Source organism: Phoca vitulina, unplaced genomic scaffold (assembly GCF_004348235.1).
Source record: "Phoca vitulina isolate PV1807 unplaced genomic scaffold, GSC_HSeal_1.0 scaffold21, whole genome shotgun sequence".
NCBI lineage: Eukaryota > Metazoa > Chordata > Mammalia > Carnivora > Phocidae > Phoca > Phoca vitulina.
This window is the reverse complement of record NW_022589724.1, coordinates 16,518,043-16,535,519: the sequence shown is the minus strand read 5'-3', so window position 1 is coordinate 16,535,519 and position 17,477 is coordinate 16,518,043. Positions and strand designations below refer to the sequence as shown.

Here is a 17,477-nt window from a genome sequence, read left to right as displayed (position 1 = left end):
ATTCAACAGGATTCTTGCAGGATTTTCTTGGGAAGGTGTTCTCTGGGGGCGCCTGGGTGGCTCAGTTGGTTAAGCAACTGCCTTCGGCTCAGGTCATGATCCTGGAGTCCCAGGATCGAGTCCCGCATCGGGCTCCCTGCTCTGCAGGGAGTCTGCTCCTCCCTCTGACCCTCCCCCCTCTCATGTGCTCTCTCTCTCATTCTCTCTCTCTCAAATAAATAAAATCTTTAAAAAAAAAAAAAAAAAGGAAGATGTTCTCTGTTCTCCCTTCCCTCAGCTCTCGTGCTTATTTGTACTATATTAAACAACTCCAAGGCCTCTGAAATATTATTACTTATTCTTCTCCCTGTGTTAGACTAGATGCTTTTTGAAGGCCGGGCCAAGGCTTTGTGAACTTGATGCCCTGGAGGACAGTAGGCGTTGAATAGGCATTTGCTGAACTGAATTCCTATTCTGTGCAGTGTTCTGGGGAGCTCCAGAGAGAGAGGTGGAAGGCTTTATGACTCCAGCCAGAAGGAGGACCAGCCGTGGGAGGGGGTGGGAGGGGTGGGCTGCAAACCATATCCTCAAGCCACTCCCACAAGAGCAGCCCTTCTCCGTGGTTCCCCAGCTTGGGTGTCACCTACTACCCAAATCCACCACCGGGCCTCCCTTGGAATTTCTGTGAGCCTCTTGATGAGAATAATAGGATGTCCAAGCTATAAGGCCCTTGGAAACCAGCTGCCACCTTTCTCATGGAACAGAGAGGAAGGCTGAGGCAGGAGAAGGGAAGAGAACTACCCCAAGCAGAGACTGTGATCTGCGTCTCCTAACTACCTGCACTTCTCTAATGGGAAAGGCAGGTGGCCATAAATTCAGATAGCTAGCCATGATCGCCATGGGTACCAGCAAAGCCAGCAATGCCTTTCAGCACTGCTGTCATTCTCGAGCTTATTACTATTCTTGAGCATAAGCCGTCTTGAACCGTGACTTACCTCCCTCTGGGGGTTTACCCAATGCCTCCAGTTGGTCTAGATTCTCCTGGAGGTCAGAGACCACCACCCCTTCTATTCCTTTGTGTCTCCATTAGAAAGGAGCTGTGTGGTGCTAAGAGCATGGGTTTCGAGCCAGACTCACCCATGCCTGCACCACACCTCCACTCCTAGAAAGCTGAGTGACAGGGGAAAGGCACTTCTGGCCTTTTCAAAGCCTGTTCCCTCTTCAGCAACACCAGGCTAATAACAGCAAGCTCATAAAATCGTGGGCCTTGAGCAAAGCGGACTAAGGAGAATACCCAGTGTGCTGCCTGGCTCACAGTAGGTGCTCAGAGCACGCGAGTTTCCTTTCTCCTGTCTCCAGAAGTGTGTGTTGAACCCTGCACAGATGGCGGGCATGTGGCGAGAGAGGCCTGGCAGTGTTTCACAGAACTCAAGACAGAACTAAGCAACGTGACCAGACATTTTAGTGCATTCCAAAAATATTTCCCGGGTATCAAATATTAAAGTGATGATGATCACAATAACAACTTTCTATGTCTAACTCTTCCCGCACCCAACCCCCACAGCAATTCTACCGAGTATGTGTAATTAGTCTCAGTTTACACTGAGGTGCTTGAGTCTCAAAGTGTTAATGAAGTGACTGGCTGGCATTACACGGCTAGTGAGTGGCAAAGCCAGGTGGGATTCTAGCCAGGATCGGCCTGATTCCTAAGACCACGCCAGCGTCTCCGTCCCCTGTGCTGGGCACTGGGACCGTGCTGGAAAGGGGAAGCTGTGTGTCTTCCACTCTCTCTCCTCAAATAGCCCACAGACTCCTGGGGAGACAGACTGTGAACCAGAAGCCATCCGCCTGCCAGAATAGTGTTTGTGCTAGAATAATACTTAACACAGGACAGAAGGAAAAATGGTGCTTGCTGACTCCGGGCATCAGAAGGAAGTAGCAACTTCCACACCAGAAGCTTCTTTGTCCATCATGACGCTGAGGGTTCCCAGCAAACCCAGGAGGCAGGTAGTTATTATCAGGTCCATTTTAAAATGGGGAAACAAAAATCAGAAAGGTACAGTGACTTGCCCAAAGTCACACAGCCAGACTTTTTTTTTTTTTTTGTCTCTTCAGCATCCTTGTGCTTCTGGAGTTGGGAGGGGATCTGCAGAGGGGAGGCTGTTTAAGCTTTCACTTAGAGGATACATAGGATTCTTTAGGAAGAGGAGGGTAGGCCTGGCTGGGGGCAAAGCGTGGACAAAGGTGCTGAGGTTGGACCTGGCAGGTGCTGTTGGGTGTTTGCCTATATGGCTTCCACATCCAGGTGGAGGGACACGTGAAGCAGGGTCGTGGTTTGGCCAGTGGGCCCGGGAGCTCTCCTGGGGACTCGTTCTCCACTCTGAGGTCTGAGCTCCCCATTGTGCCTGCCTACGTTCCCCGCTATTGATCCCTGTAATCTTTTTTTGCATGCCCACCCCCTTCCTCCATGTCAGCATCAGATTGAGCGACGGCTGAATTGGCATGAGTTGATTAAAACTCCTTGTAGTTATGGGCTCTCAACTGGCCTGGTTGTCCAAATCAATGTCTGCAGTAATAGGCAGGCTAGCTGGCCTTGTTGACAGATTGAGGCTGAGGAGGGAGAGGTGCGGGGGATGGGCAATGGCAGGGTCTTCCCCACACACTCCCTTTCCAGGCTGTACTCCAGAGGCCTCCTGGGACTAGGGCAGCCAGGCCCACTTAGCCTCCGATCAAAGGGATGGTCCCTAATGAAGGCCTCTGCAGCCCTTGCTTAGCTCCTGCGATCCTCCGTAACCTCGCCTGTCAAACAAGTGTATCTTAGAGGTGCCCCTGAGTTTTGCTGTGAGGATTTGAGGAGATGGCATAGGGGAAAATGTCTAGCACATGGTACATCATTGCTTCCTTCCCTCTGTTTTCTTCTTCCTGGGATGCTGTATCTGATCTGTACATCTAGGACTCTGCTGCCAACAACCCCTATGTGTACCCTCAAAATCCACATCACGACCTTCCTACAAAGTTCTCAGAATTCTTGTGTAGCCCCAGCCAGTCTGAACCACTTGTGACATCACGGACAGGCCACCTTCAGGTGGATCAGGGAGAAAGAACCCCTTTTTTGCAATCGGGGACTTTCCACTGAAGGCTGCCTCTCACTTGCTGTGTGACCTCAGGCAAGTCACTTGGCCTCTCTGGGCTTTAGTTTTATCATCTGCCAAAGGAGCATGATGATGCAGGTCCTACCTCAGCATTGCTGAGAATATAGCAAAAACTGCCTGTGGCAATATTCTGCTTACCCTCTGCAGGTCAGCAGTCCTCTTCCATTGCTTCCTGAATGCATTCCCTATTTGGGGGAAAGTGACAAGAAATTCAAACAGCAGTTACCATTTTTTGAGCAACTGCCATTGTGTCAGACATCTGTCGGGTGTGTGCTCTGGTTTGGTTCTCTCATAAGTCCAGGAAGGTAGGAGCGACTCCCTCCAGTATAGACTTGTGGAAACTGAGGCTCAGAGAAGCAAGGGCACACAGGGAGGAAGTGGCAGACTTCACTCACAGTTGTGGGATCCTCTCCGGCTGACAGCGTGCTCAGCCTTCCACTCACAAATGACCTCATTGCCTTTGCTTTGTCTCATATAACCTCTACCAAGATCTGATGGGCTAGTGCGATTGGTAGGAAGCAGGACTCTTGCTAGGAGGTAGTATTGTTATTATGCTTCACTGGTGATGAGAGAAATCAGATACTTGCTGAGCCCTGGGAGGAGGACAAGGTTCTGCCCGTAGTTAGGCAGGTGTGGAGTCATCCTGGTGATGTCTTAAAACATGCTCAATCAATTCAAAGGGATTCTCCACTCCCTTCTGAAATAGTTCTCTCCTTTTCACAGTTCATCGTTGTTTTAACAAAAAAACCAAGCAGCTCAGAGCTAAGAGTCTTGCCCACCTTCCACTTGTCCAATGCCTTCATTTTATAGTATAGCAAACAGACTCAGACAGCAGGACGTGCCTGCCGAAAGCTACCCAGCCAGTTAGAGAACAGAGAGAGGCAGACCCAAAACTCAGCTCTCCAGAGAGCCTTCATTCACATGCATTTCTTTTTACTGAGGGCTTGCTAGGGTTTGGCTACTTGTCTCCATCAACCCATTTGCCTGCTACACCCACTTTGAGACAGGTCTTCCAGATGGGGAAACTGAGGCTCAAAGAAGCATGACTAGCTCTAGGTGACAGCTAAGAAGAGGCTGGGTCTGAGGCTGGAGTACTTTCCGTAATCCCACCCTATCTCTCAGGTCCAAGATTGTCGAAGAGAAGGAAGATACCACACTGTTGTCTCCCGGGGCCTGAGGGAGGGGCAGGGCTCCCTCAGGTGAGCACCACCCTGGAAATCCCAGGATTACTTGCCATATGAGTCACTCAAGCCCCAGGAAAAGTTATTTTGTCTTGTAAGTTGGTTGTTTTTCCTTCTGCTCAGAACACCTGGCCCACCTTCTAGACCTGGGGGTGGGGTAGTGGAGCAGCTCATTACAAATTTTGTACTTGAAGCAATTTGCATTCTATAATTAATGAATATTAAAATGCATAATTACAATTGGAAACAAATGGCTTGGTGATGGATGTTGAAAACAGGGCTGAAGGAGTGAGAGAAGGCCCAGGGGATGGTAAAGGGGGCTGGGAGGAGTAAGGCAGGGCCAGCGTGTTGTAGAGACAGCTGAGAATCTGCCAGGTACACCTCCCCGACTCAGATCCTCAAGACTTTAAGGCTCAGGGACTCAGGCTCAGGGTCTTCCTGTGAGTCCTTGCCTGAAATGGAACAGAATGGAGACTGGGAGTTTCTGGAGCTCAGCTGAACTGGGTTTCTCATCCACTTACTGAAAAACCTCTGGCAAAAGAGCAGCCCTCCAAGGAATGGGGCCATTATGAGGTGGACCTGCCCCTTTTCTTCTGCCCACTCCCAGCCCCACAGAGTCTGCCTCTCACGGCTTCTTTTTATGAGCCCTAATAAAGTGCTTACAGATAACTGAATTCACTGACTTCAGTCATCTCTTCAAGGTAGCAAACCTAATCACTTCACAACCTTCAATGCCTTCCAGTTGTGCTTAGAATAAACTCAAGATGACTTCCCATGGCTGAAGTCAGGGGTCAATAACTTTTTTGTATAAAGAACCATGGTAGTAAATATTTTAGGCTTTGCAAGTCACATGTGTGTGTTGTTGTTGTTGTTATCGTTTGGTCTTATAGTATTCCTTAAAAACAAAACAAAACAGAACTTTAAAAATTTAAACGTTCTTAGTCCTGTGGAAAATAGGCTGTGAGGGAGTAGATGTCTTTTTCTCTCCTTCTCCTGCTAAATACAACTAAAAATGCTGGAGGTTATATATAAAACAAACAAGTCTGTGAAAGGTGGAGAGAAGAAGGCAGACCAGCTAGGAACTTGGGGGCCCATGGAGATATGGTGGCCAGTACCTTGGATTTTCTTTTTGCCTCATATGTTCCAAGTGTGGAGCTGAAGGAGCCAGCAAGTCAGAAATGCCAGGAGGTAAAGACCAAACAAAACAAAATAAAAGCAAGCAACACAAAAACAACCCCAAACCCAAAGCCTGCTCTCTTCAGCCAGAGTCCCAGGAGAATGGCAGCCTATGAAGACAAAATTTTTAGACAATAATCACTCTAGCCAAACATCACAGAAAAAACATGGTCGAATCCCAACCCAGTCTAGCAAAGGCCAAGTAGGGAGCTAGACTTCCATTCTTACCAGACTGTAATGATACAATTTGATAATACTGTCTTCCCCTTTCCTTACTGCAAGGATGTCAGAGAAGGCCAAGTGGGAAAAGTGGGATTCTACTTCCCCTGACAGTAATGAGCTATGCCTCCACTTTCCCCTGCTGGAACAGTGTCAGAGGAATCCAGATAAAATAGAAGGTTTAAATAAGACCCAGAGTTAAAACATAATAGCATAACATAATGCCCCAAGTCATCCAGGTTTCCATCAAGAATCACTTGTCCTACCAAGAACCTGAAAGATCTCAAACAGAATGCAAAAAAGATTGCATAGATGCCATTACAAAAATAACAGGGATATTGGAAGTTAATGAGAAATATGTTAAAATAGCCATCATAAAAATGCTTAAACAAGCAATTAAAGCACAAATGAGAAAAACAGAAAGTCTTATCAAAGAAGTAGAAGATATAAAGGAGAAACAAATGAAAATTATAGAACTGAAAAATACAATCAAAAATTTTTTTTGAAAACTCAGTGGATTGACTTGATTAGCAGATGGAGAGGACAGAGGAAATAACCAGTGAACTTAAAGATAGAACAATAGAAATTACCCACTCTGAACATCAAGAGACAAGACTGATAAAAAAAATAAGGGGCCAGAAGGAGACCAGAAAGAGTGGAACTGAAAAAGTGCTCAAAGAAATAATGGCTGAAAATTTCTCAAATTTGGTAAAATGCATAAGTATACATATTTGAAAAGCTGAGGAAACTGCAGATTAAACACAAAGAAATCCATACCAACAATCATAGTCAAATTTCAGTTTTTCAAGGAAAACATCTTGAAAGAAAGGAGAAAGAGAAATGACATCTTATTTATAGGGGAAACACAATTTGAATGATGGTGGAATTCTCATGAGAAACCATGGAGGCCAGGAGGAGGTGGCACACATTTTTTAAGTGTTGTATGAAAAACAAAAACTGGGAATTCAAAATCCTGTGCCCAGTGGTTATCTTTTTGGAATGAAGGAGAAATTAAGACATTCTCATATGAAGGAAAACTAAGAGAATTGATTGCCAGTAGACTTATTCTAAAGACTGGCTAAAGGAAGTTCTTGAAACAGAAAGGGAATGATAGAAAAAAGGATTTTGGAACACTGAGAAGGAAGAAAGAATACAACACAAATATGGGTAAATGCAAAAGACCTTCCTTCTCATTTTGTGTTTCCTACATTACGTTAGACGGTTAAAGTAAAAATGACAGCACTATCAGATGTGGTCTTAAATGTATTTAGAGGAATATTTAAGAAAATTATGTTGCAGATGGGAGAAAATAAAGGGATATAAAGGGAGGTAAGGTTTCTATACATGACTTAAATGGGTAAAATGATGGCATAAGTAGACTGTGATAAGTTATGCATACCTAGAGCAAACACTAAAAACTATACAAAGAGATGTACTTAAAAACACTATAGATAAATCAACATGGAATTTAAAAAATGTTGAAATAACCCACAAGAAGATAAGAAAAAGAAAACTGAAAAATGGAGATCAGAAAACAAAATAAAAATCTAACTTAAGCTCTAAAATACCAGTAATCACCATTAAAGGTAAATGGTCTAAAAATACAAATTAAAAGACAGAAATTGGCAGAGTTGATTTAAAAATAGGAACTCACTTAATATATACAAGAAACTCACTTAATGTATAATGATTTAGGCAAGTTGAAAGTAAATAAAAAGACATATGCAAATCAAACAAAAGCAGGAGTAGCTATGTTCATATCAGAAAAAGTAAGCCAGAGGGAAATCATATAATAATGAAAGGGTCATCCACCAAGAAGTCATAGCAGTCCTGAATGTTTATGCATCAAACAACAGATCTGCAAAATGTGTAAAGCAAAAACCAATAGAACTAAAAGGAAAAATATAAAAATCCACAATTATAGTTAGATACACTGACCTTCCTCTCTCAACAACTGCTATAACAATTAGAAAATTACTGGTTATAGAATAACTCAATGACATCATCAACTAAAACGATCTAGTTAACATTTATAGAACACACTGCCCAGCAACAACAGAATACACATTCTTTTCAAGTGCCTATGGAACACATACCAAGATAGACCATATCCTGGGGCATGAAAAAAACCTCAGTAAATTTTAAAAATTCCAATCATACAGAGTGTATTCTCTAGCTACAATAGAATCAAACTACGAAGCAATAACAAATAACAGAAAAATCTTTAAATGCTTGGAAACCTCACAACACATTTCTAAATAATCCATGGATTAAAGAGGAAGTCTCAAGGGAAATAAAAAATACACTGAATTGAAAGAAATAAAAATACAGTATATCAGAATTTGTGGGACACAGCTATCATAATGATCTATCCTTTCCTTGTAATTTCTCTGTGTCTTTATATTTAATGAGGAGGAAAGTTATAGCCATGAATGCATACATTAGAAAAGAAGTTTCAAGTAATAATCTAAGATTCCACCTTAAGAACCTACAAAAAAGAGAACAAAATAAATCCAAAGCAAACAGAGGAAAGGAAATTAATGCACTTAAAAACAGAAAAAAAAAACTACACAAAAGTCAATGAAATAAAGAACTGATACCTTGAAAACATCAAGAAAATTGGGGGGAAAAAAACTAGCAAGACTGATAAAAGGGAGAGAAGATACAAGTTATCAATATCAGGAATGAAACAGGTTATATACAATACAATTTGCAATGCCTAAAAAATAATGAAATACTTTGATGTAAATCTACTAAAACACGCATGGGACATGTATGCTGAAAACTACGGAATGCTGATAAAGATATTTTTTTAAAGATTTTGTATATTTTATTTGAGAAGGAGAGAGAGAGAGAGCATGAACAGGAGGAGGGGCAGAGAGAGAGGGAGAAGCAGAATCCCAACAGAGCAGGGAGCCCAACATGGGGCTCAATTCCAGGACCCCGGAGATCATGCCTGAGCCAAAGGCAGACACTTAACTGACTGAGCCACCTAGGTGCCCTCATGAAAGATATTTTTAAAAGATCTAAGTAAATGGAGAGACAAACTGTGTTCATGAATTGGAGGATTCAACATCATAAAGATCTCCATTCTCTTCAAATTGATATAAAGTTTTAGGATAATTCCTATTAAAACCTCAGCATGATCTTTTTCTTTTTATAGATAAAGACAAGATTCTCCTGAAACTTATATGGAAGGGCAAAGGAACTAAGAGAAGCAAAACTTCTTTTGAAAAAGTAGAATAAAGTGGAAGGAGTCAGCCTACCCTATTTCTAGATGCATATAGTTATGGTAATCAAGACTGTGGTGTTAGTAGAAGGACAGACCTATAGATCAATGGACAGAATAAAAAACCCAGAAATAACCCACATAGACAGGCTTAATTTAGTTTTTGTTTGGTTGTTGGTTTTTTTTGTGTTTTTTTGTTTTTGTTTTTGTTTTTTACAAAGAAGCAAAAGCAATTTAATGGAGAAAAGAGAGTTTTCAACAAAGGGTGCTGGTACAATTGCACATTCACAGGCAAGAAAACAAACCTCACTGAAAGTCTCACACCTCATGCAAAAATTAACTCAAAATGTATCACAGAATTAATTGTGAAACATAAAGCCATAACACTTCTAGAAAAATACACACACACAAGAGAGAATCTTTGAGATTTGGGCTTGGCAAAATGTTCTTAGATTCTAAAAGTATGATCCATAAAAGAGAAAATGGTAACTTGGATTTCATCAAAATTAAAAACATTTGCTCTGTGAAAGCTCATTTGAAGAAGATGAGAAGACAAGTTACAAACTGGGAGAGAAAATACATTTGCAAGCCACTTCTCTGACAAAAGTCTAATGTCTAGAATATATAAAGAACTCTCAAGCCTTAGTAAAAAAAACCCAAATCATTCAATTAGAAAATGGGCTAAAGACATTAAGAGACATCTCACTGAAAAGGATATACAGATGGAAATGGAGCACAAGAGATATTCAGCACCACTAACTGCTAGGGAAATTCAAATTAAAACCACAGTGAAGGTATTACTACACACATATCAGGATGTCCATATATATATGTATGGACAACATCAAATACTGTTGAGGGTGAATCACTCATACATTACTTGTGGGAATTTAAAATAGGACAACAACTCTGGAAAACAGTTTGGCAGCTTCCTAAAGAAATTAAATATGCAACTGTCATATGATCCAGAAATTATACTTCTTGGCATTTTTTTTCGAAGAAGTGAAAATTTATGTTTACACCATATTTTGTATGCAGATGTTTATAGCAGCTGTTCATTATAGCTCAGAAATGGAAGCAACCCACATGTCCTCCAGCAGGTGAATGGTTAAATGCACAATGGTATGTCCATACCATGGACTACTACTGTGAAATAAAAAAGGAACTAAATGTTGATACGTCAGCAATCTGGATGAACATGAGAAGGATGTTGAGTGGGGGAAAAAACAGCCAATCCCCAAAGGTCACATACTATATGATTTTATTGATGTTATATTCCTGAAATGACAGAAATTCTATAATGCATTCCAAAGAATTCTATAATGTAAAGGAATGGAGAACATGGTGGTTTCTGGGTATAAAGGAAAGGAGTCAGGTGGGAAGTGGGTGTGATTTAAAAGGGCAACAGAAAGATTTTCTGTAGTGAATCAAATGCTCTGTATCTTGATGATCAATGTATATATCCTGGCTGTGATATTTTTTCTATAGCTTTCCAAGATGTTTCCCTTGGAGGAAACTGGTCAAAAGGTACACAGGATTTCTCTATATCATATTATTTCTTACAACTGCATGTGAATCTACAATTATCTCAAAATGTAAAAATAATAATAATATTTTTTTAAAAAAGCAAACGAACAGGGTTCAGACTGGATTTGGCTTGCAGATCATAGTGGGCCAACTCTGGCTTAAGTGATTTGGTCACTCCCTTCCTCGCATACCTTGCCTTGTGCTAGCTAACCTTGTTTTCTCCTGTCTCACTGAGCTTTGACCATCTGGCCTTCTCTGTTCCATAGACAGGCCAACACTGTTCCTCCCTCAGGACTTCCATATTTCCGGCTCCTTCTTGGATAATGCTTCCCACTTGCATTCACCCAGGAGACTCCACTCATTACTCAGAAGTCGCTCAGATGTTCAATGTATGCCTCCTTCACTCCATCCCCATTCACTTGGTTCGTTCTTCCTCTCACTTTTTTCACACCATGGGATAACCATTTTATTTATTTACTCATTAGTCATTTGTCTCCTCTCTAGAATATAAACTCCATGAGAGCAAGGCCTTGTCTCTTGTGTTTACTGCGATATTTTCAGCACCCAGCACATTTGGTTAGCGCTGAGAAGGTGTCCAGTAAATATTTTTTGAACGATCCAATGAAGGGCTTGTATAGGTAAGAAAGAAGCTGATAGTTTCAGTTAGGTTTCCTTTTGGGGGGTTGGGTTCATTCCTTTACCATTTGTACGTTTGCCCTTCATTTATGAAGTGCCTACTATGTGCTGGGTTCTGAGCCAGGCGCTTCCGGAGTGTTTTCTCATAAAGTCTCCAGAAATTCCTCCATGAGAGGCACCATTACTCCCGTTTTCCAGCTGAGGAACATGAGGAACTCTCTGAGGTGAACCACTTGCTGGCACCCTCAGGATCACAAAGCCTGCATGGACTCAGGCCTGACTTCAGTCCCCGTACTCTTGTCTCCAAGCTTCCCCCCGCAACCATTTAAAGAAAGGAAACTGAGGCCCAACTGGGTTCAAGGACTTGCCCAACACACAAGGCAAGTAAGCAGAAGTGCCTGGGCAGGAGTTCTGATCTTCCTCTTTCTAGTATGGCAGCATGTCTCCCTTTTGCTCAGGGACATCTTCTCCTGACTAAGAGGAAGTCTTCTCTGACCAAGGTGTCCCTACTCCAGTAACGCCTAGTAACTCACACTGGCAGGGTTTTTCTTTTCCCATTCAAATTATCCTGTGCTTCTTAGTTTGTTCTGTTACTAGTCCTCTGTCTGACAGATACATAATATTCCTTAGCTCTCAGAGTAGATTCTAAGCTCCTTCAAATTACTCACAACAGTAGCTGCCACTTGCTGAGTGCTCTGCTGAGCATTTGATGCATTTCGCTCTCTGTAGTAGTTATCTATTGCTGCATAACAAATCATCCCAAAACTGAGCTGGGAAAACGAAAAGCTCTCACTATCTCACATCATCTTTGAGGGTTAGAAATTCAAGAGTGGCTTAGCTGGGTGGGTCTGGCCCCTCTGAGGTTGTAGTCAAGGTGTCAGCTGACTGAACTGGCCTGATTGGGGCTGGAGGGTCTGTTTCCAAGCTTACACGTGTGCTGTTGGAAGGTCAGCCTCGCTGGCTGTTGGCCAGAGGTTTCCGTTCCTTGCCCCACGGGACTCCCTCTACTGCTGCTCACAACATGGCAGTTTGAGTTCACCGCAGCAAGTGATATGAAAGAGAGGGAGGGAGGCAGAGGGAAGCCTCAGTCTTCTATAATCTAATCTTAGAAGAGATATACCATCAGTTCTGCCATATGCTATTGGTCATGCCGAGCAGCGGCGGTACAGTGTGGGAGGAGACTGCGCCGGGTGTGAACGCCAGGAGGCAGGAATCACCGGGGACCATCTTTGATGCTGGATACAACTCTGTTTACTCCTTACAGTAATCCTATGAAGACAGATGAGGTTGAGTCACTGGCAAGAGGTTATGCAGCTTGTAAGAAGCCGAGCTTGGATTCAGACCCAAAGTTATCACACAAACACACTATACATCCTGTCTGGCACTCAGATGGCTCATTGGAAAAGTCGCAAGTGGCTACAATGTTGCAGACACTATGCTGAGTGTGTGCTGCAGCTGGGGGCAAGGCAGGAAGGTCCATTGTATTACAAACTTTGCATTTTGGTGAGTGAGACAGATGATAAGCAGTGAAGTAATTGAAATAATATGCAAGTAACCTCAAATGACGATACTGGTAGATCTAGTCTGCCCTCACCCACCTGCGAGAACTCAGGGCTTGAAGTCCACGCTGGATGAAGGGATGATCGTGTGGGGGCGATCAGAAAACCCACTTCATCTGCTCAGAACACCTTTCCCATGGTCACAGACTGAATGCAAGTTTAATTCTAGCTCTGCCTTTCATTTGCTGTGTTATGTTAATCAAGGAACTTCACCTCTCTGAGCTGCAGTTTCCTATCTGTAAATCATCATCAAGTTTGCCTTCAGCTAGAAAATGCGTTAATGTAAAGGGTAGTAAGTATGGTGGGTGGAGCCCCAAGTTGGGATGGGGGCCCTGGCTCTGTACCCTCTGCTCCAACGTGCTAGGTTTTTGGGGGGACACCCTCCTCCTCTCTGAGCCTCAATTTTAAAGTAAGGAAGTTAAGTCAACTCTAAATCCATCTTTGCTCCAATGTCCTGAGACGGGAAATCCATCAGTCAGTTAGTGACGGGGGAGTGGAGTGAGTTGCCTGAGAGTTAGCTAAGAGCTACAGAGCCAGAAAGCCTGGAAAGCCCCGCCCCTGCCACTTCTCCTCAGTTTCCTGGTCTGTAAAATGGGACTAATGATACTTCCCACCAGAATTGGCTTCCTGTGGGCACTGTACCAAATCACCACAAACTGTGTGGCTGAAGACGATGAAAATATATTCTCTGTCAGTTCCAGAGGGCAGAGGTCTGAAGTCATGGTGCTATGGGGGTCCTGCTCCCTCCAGGGGCTCCCTTGCTTCCTTCCGGCTTCTGGAGGTTCCAGCATTGACTGACTCATGGCCACGTGGCTGAAATCTCTGCTGTGCATTCACATGGCCTGCTCATCTGTGTGAGTCCTCTCTGTGTCTCTATCTTATGAGGACATCCATGACCATTCACATCTACCTTGATAATCCAGCTAGTCTGTGTAATGCAAGGACATTAATTTAATCACATCCGCCAAAACTTTACCATCGAAGGTGACATTCACAGGTTTCGGGGGTCAGGACAGAAACATATCTTGGGAAGCCATTATCAGCCTACCACACTACCTCATAGGTTTGCTGTAAGGACTAAGTAAAAACAGGTTAAGTGTTTCGATCTTGCCTGGATTACAGAACATACCTTTTTAAAGAATAAAAGTGGTAGGGAATTAGCTGGGGATGGGAAGAACCAGGAGTGATTCCATGCCCCAGATCCCTCCTGTCATCTGGTAAGAAGGTCAGCCATTCTTTCCAGTGCTCATCCCTGAGTCTCTGCGGATGGACAGACCCAGCCCCAAGTACCTGTAAATGGCTCCCAAATGACCCCGTGACCAGGTGCCCTCCTGTCTGACCCTGAGTGTTCCGAGACAAGCAGGGGCGTCCTCTGAGCTTGTATTAATATTTACAGCACTTCACTCACATGGAAAATTGATTTTTCTTCTTAAGCACAAAATGTAGCCAGTTTTATAACCTTTCTGCAGCTTGACAAAGGCCATTTATAACCCACTTTCTCAGTCACCCTCCCTGGCACCAGTCTTAAATGTCTCGAAGAACTCTCATGCATTTGTAATTATGAATTCTTCTTAAGCAAAATTTGATTTCCAGGAGGGCTGACCTTTTGTTGTTGTTGTTGTTGCTGTTATGGTAGTCTTTGTAAATTGATTTTTGTGTGTGTGTTTGTTATTGATGTTGTTCAGGATGGTGACTTGGGGAAGGGACTGGGGGCGGGGGGTGTGTGTATCATGGGGCCATTTTAATCAGTGATGTCCAGTGATGGATGAGGAGGGCTGAGCTCTGGGTGTTCATCTCTGTGGACAGGAAATGCCAGCAGGGTGACTGAAATTAAAACCTTGTACCTCGTTTTCAGTCCCGGGTGCAGGAGAGTTGGTCCTGCTTCTCTGTCTGTCAGACAGGAAAAGATGAGCTCAGCTCATCAAATGATGGAAAAGAAATAGCCAGTTGTCCCTATGGAATAGGATCTTCCCTTTATGGAGAACTTAGCAGATGCCGGCACACTGATAAGAGCATTTGGCTGAGGTCACTCAAGATTGGAGTCATTGGGGTTTTTTAGGGACTGGAGGGCTGCTGGTTTGGTGACCTGGAGAGAGGTGCTCATGGCCAGGCAGAGGATCTGAGGCACCTGCGGAGGACCTTGCCTATCATCTTAAGGGAGATTCAAGGTGTTGCTATTGTTGTGGAAAATGCATTCATTTATTTAAGCTGGGGAGGGATGATTTAGAAATAGCACTCTGTTGGCCATCAGGAGGATGGTGTGGAAGAGACCAGACTGGAGTTTGCAGGCTCCTGCTGTGGGCATGCAGGAGTCCCATTCAGGACTCTGGAGACAGGGATGGAGACAAAGAGACAAATTCAAGACAGGAAGGAAGAGAACTCACGTGTGACAAGTACCAAATTGTGTGTGGAATTCTGAAGTAAGGTGCACACTCCCAGGATCCAATTTAAGCTTAACAACAAATCCACAGGGGTAGGTGCCATGCCCATTTAACAGATGAAGAGACTGAGGCTCAGAGATGGTGAATAACTTGCCCCAGATCACAGAGGGAGAAGAAGAAGAGCTGGAATGTAAATTCCTAACAGTAGGAACTCTTTAAAATATATCTGGCTGTCGGCCAGAGTGATTTTTTATCAATGGCAGACCCTATTGGACCATAATACATGCAATAAAGACGATGGTTCCAGCATTGTCAATAGGAGGAGCAGCTAACACACTTGCTGAACGTTTGCCGTGTGGCCTGCAGTGTTCTGAGCACTTTGCTGACGGTACCTCCTTGTATTCTCACACATCTCCCGGGCAGATACTGACAAAAGTCCCATTTCGCGGGCGGGCACACTGAGGGTCAGAGAGGCCACAGAGCTCTGAACTGGCCAAACAGGACTTTGGTGGAAACTGTCTCTTGGTCCCTGCTGCATGCCCCTTTTCAGAAGGTGGGAGGAGAGGGCTTGGGGGACCCACCACCTCCTGGGCCATGACCGCCTGTTGCTCTCTCTCCCCCGAGCAGTGCCCCGAGGAGCTGAGGCCCATGAAGGACGGCTCCGGATGCTACGACCACTCCAAAGGTATCGACTGCTCGGACGGCTTCAACGGGGGCTGTGAGCAGCTGTGCCTGCAGCAGACGCTCCCTTTGCCCTATGACGCCACCGCCAGCACCATCTTCATGTTCTGCGGGTGAGTGTGTGTCCCCGAGGCCCAGCCACTCCCTGCACAGCGGCGGCCGGGAGACGTGGGGAAAGGTCAGGAGCTGCAGGCAGGCCAAGGCGGGCCTGACCTTCAACGAAATGCCTTTCTCTGTCTGCTCTTTCAGCCCGGGAAGCAAAAGGCAACAGGATAACCTTCTATTGGGTATTGGGAAGAAGAAAAGAAGAAGTAAAATAAATAATTGATTAATGGTTATAATAAATGGAATCCACGCTCAGGCTGTGTCCTAGGGTCAGGACAGTTTTGTGCTGAAGCCCCCTGCCCCTTCTGCATCCCCCCTAGAGCCCCGGCCAGTGTAGTTTGGAGACCAGACCAGGCACCTTAAAGGTGTCATTGAAGAACCAGCAGGTGTGCGTTAAGGACACAGGCTTAGGCCAGGCTTTCAACCCTGTTTCTTTCTTTCTTTTTTTTTAAAGATTTTATTTATTTATTTGAGAGAGAGAGAAACCACATGAGGGGGGGAGGGTCAGAGGGCGAAGCAGACTCCCCGCTAAGCAGGGAGCCCGATGCGGGACTCGATCCTGGGACTCCAGGATCATGACCTGAGCCGAAGGCAGTCGCTTAACCAACTGAGCCACCCAGGCGCCCTCAACCCTGTTTCTGCAGGAATTTAGCAGCGCCCATTCAGGGATGGCCTCTACAGCCCTATCTGTAAGGCGAACCAAGTGGGGGCAGGGAGGCAGGAAGGGAGGCCATGCAGCCCTATGCTAAGATGTCAATGGCATTTTAAAATTCGTCTGAGACTGAAAGAAGGGGCACACTGGGACCAGCTTGCTGAGTGGCCCGGGACAAGTCGCTTTTCCTCTCCGGGTGCTGTCTGATCACCTATAAAATGAGAGCTTTGGACAAGGATGCTTACCATTCTTTCCAGTTTTCCTTGTTTTCCGTGCAGAAGACCTCAGTGGGAGTTACCTCTCTCCGGAATGGCATCCCACGGAGGGCTTGGTCCTCAGCAGTCACTCAGGGGAATGGATGCACTCTTTCCTCTCTGCCTCGCTCTCCTCCTGGTGACATCTCCGTTTTTAAAAATGTGCTCATCCTTTGACATTCTGTGACTCAGACAAATAATCCTGTGCTTGTGCAAGAATGTCAGTCATTGAAATACGCTCTGTGCTTTACTGAGATAGAAAAACAGAATGAGATTTAACAAGAACCTTTTCAGTCCTACGTCTTATGCAAAAGAGGGTGGGGGAGCATGTATGAGTTTAATCCCAGTTTGGAAGAAAATGAATTTTACCTGCAGGGTTCTGGTCCAGGGCTCCGGTGTTCCTTCTGGGACATATTTCAGGGTCTCCCCCTCTACCCCAGTTACATTGGGGCTGCAGGTGCCTTTGAGCAGGTGTTGGAGCAGCTTGCTAGAGGCCCTAGATATGTATCAGTAAAATAAATAAGAAATAAATTAGTGTATGCAGACCTGAATTTATAGCTGTCTCTCCTCAGCTTAAGTGACTACAGGGCAGTGTTGAGTAAATTATGCATGGGCTTAGATCTGAGGCTTGAATACAGAATCAGCTGTGTTCTTATCATTATTTTTCTCCCTGTGTACTTGGTATGTGTGTGGGGGGCAGTCCTTCTGTTGCAAATAACAACAGTAACAGCAGCAGGGATGACACT

General features: G+C 44.4%; 1 protein-coding gene across 6 annotated transcripts in view; it reads left to right on the top strand.

Moving 5' to 3' along the window:
- The window catches only part of ASTN2 (astrotactin 2), an 877,839-nt gene that overhangs the window by 536,540 nt on the left and 323,822 nt on the right, over nt 1–17,477 (top strand). For all 6 annotated transcript variants that reach the window (XM_032419129.1, XM_032419128.1, XM_032419127.1 and 3 more), the window contains one exon: nt 15,667–15,833. In XM_032419129.1, coding sequence (XP_032275020.1) covers nt 15,667–15,833 — 167 coding nt within the window. The remainder of the gene's footprint in view (nt 1–15,666; nt 15,834–17,477) is intronic.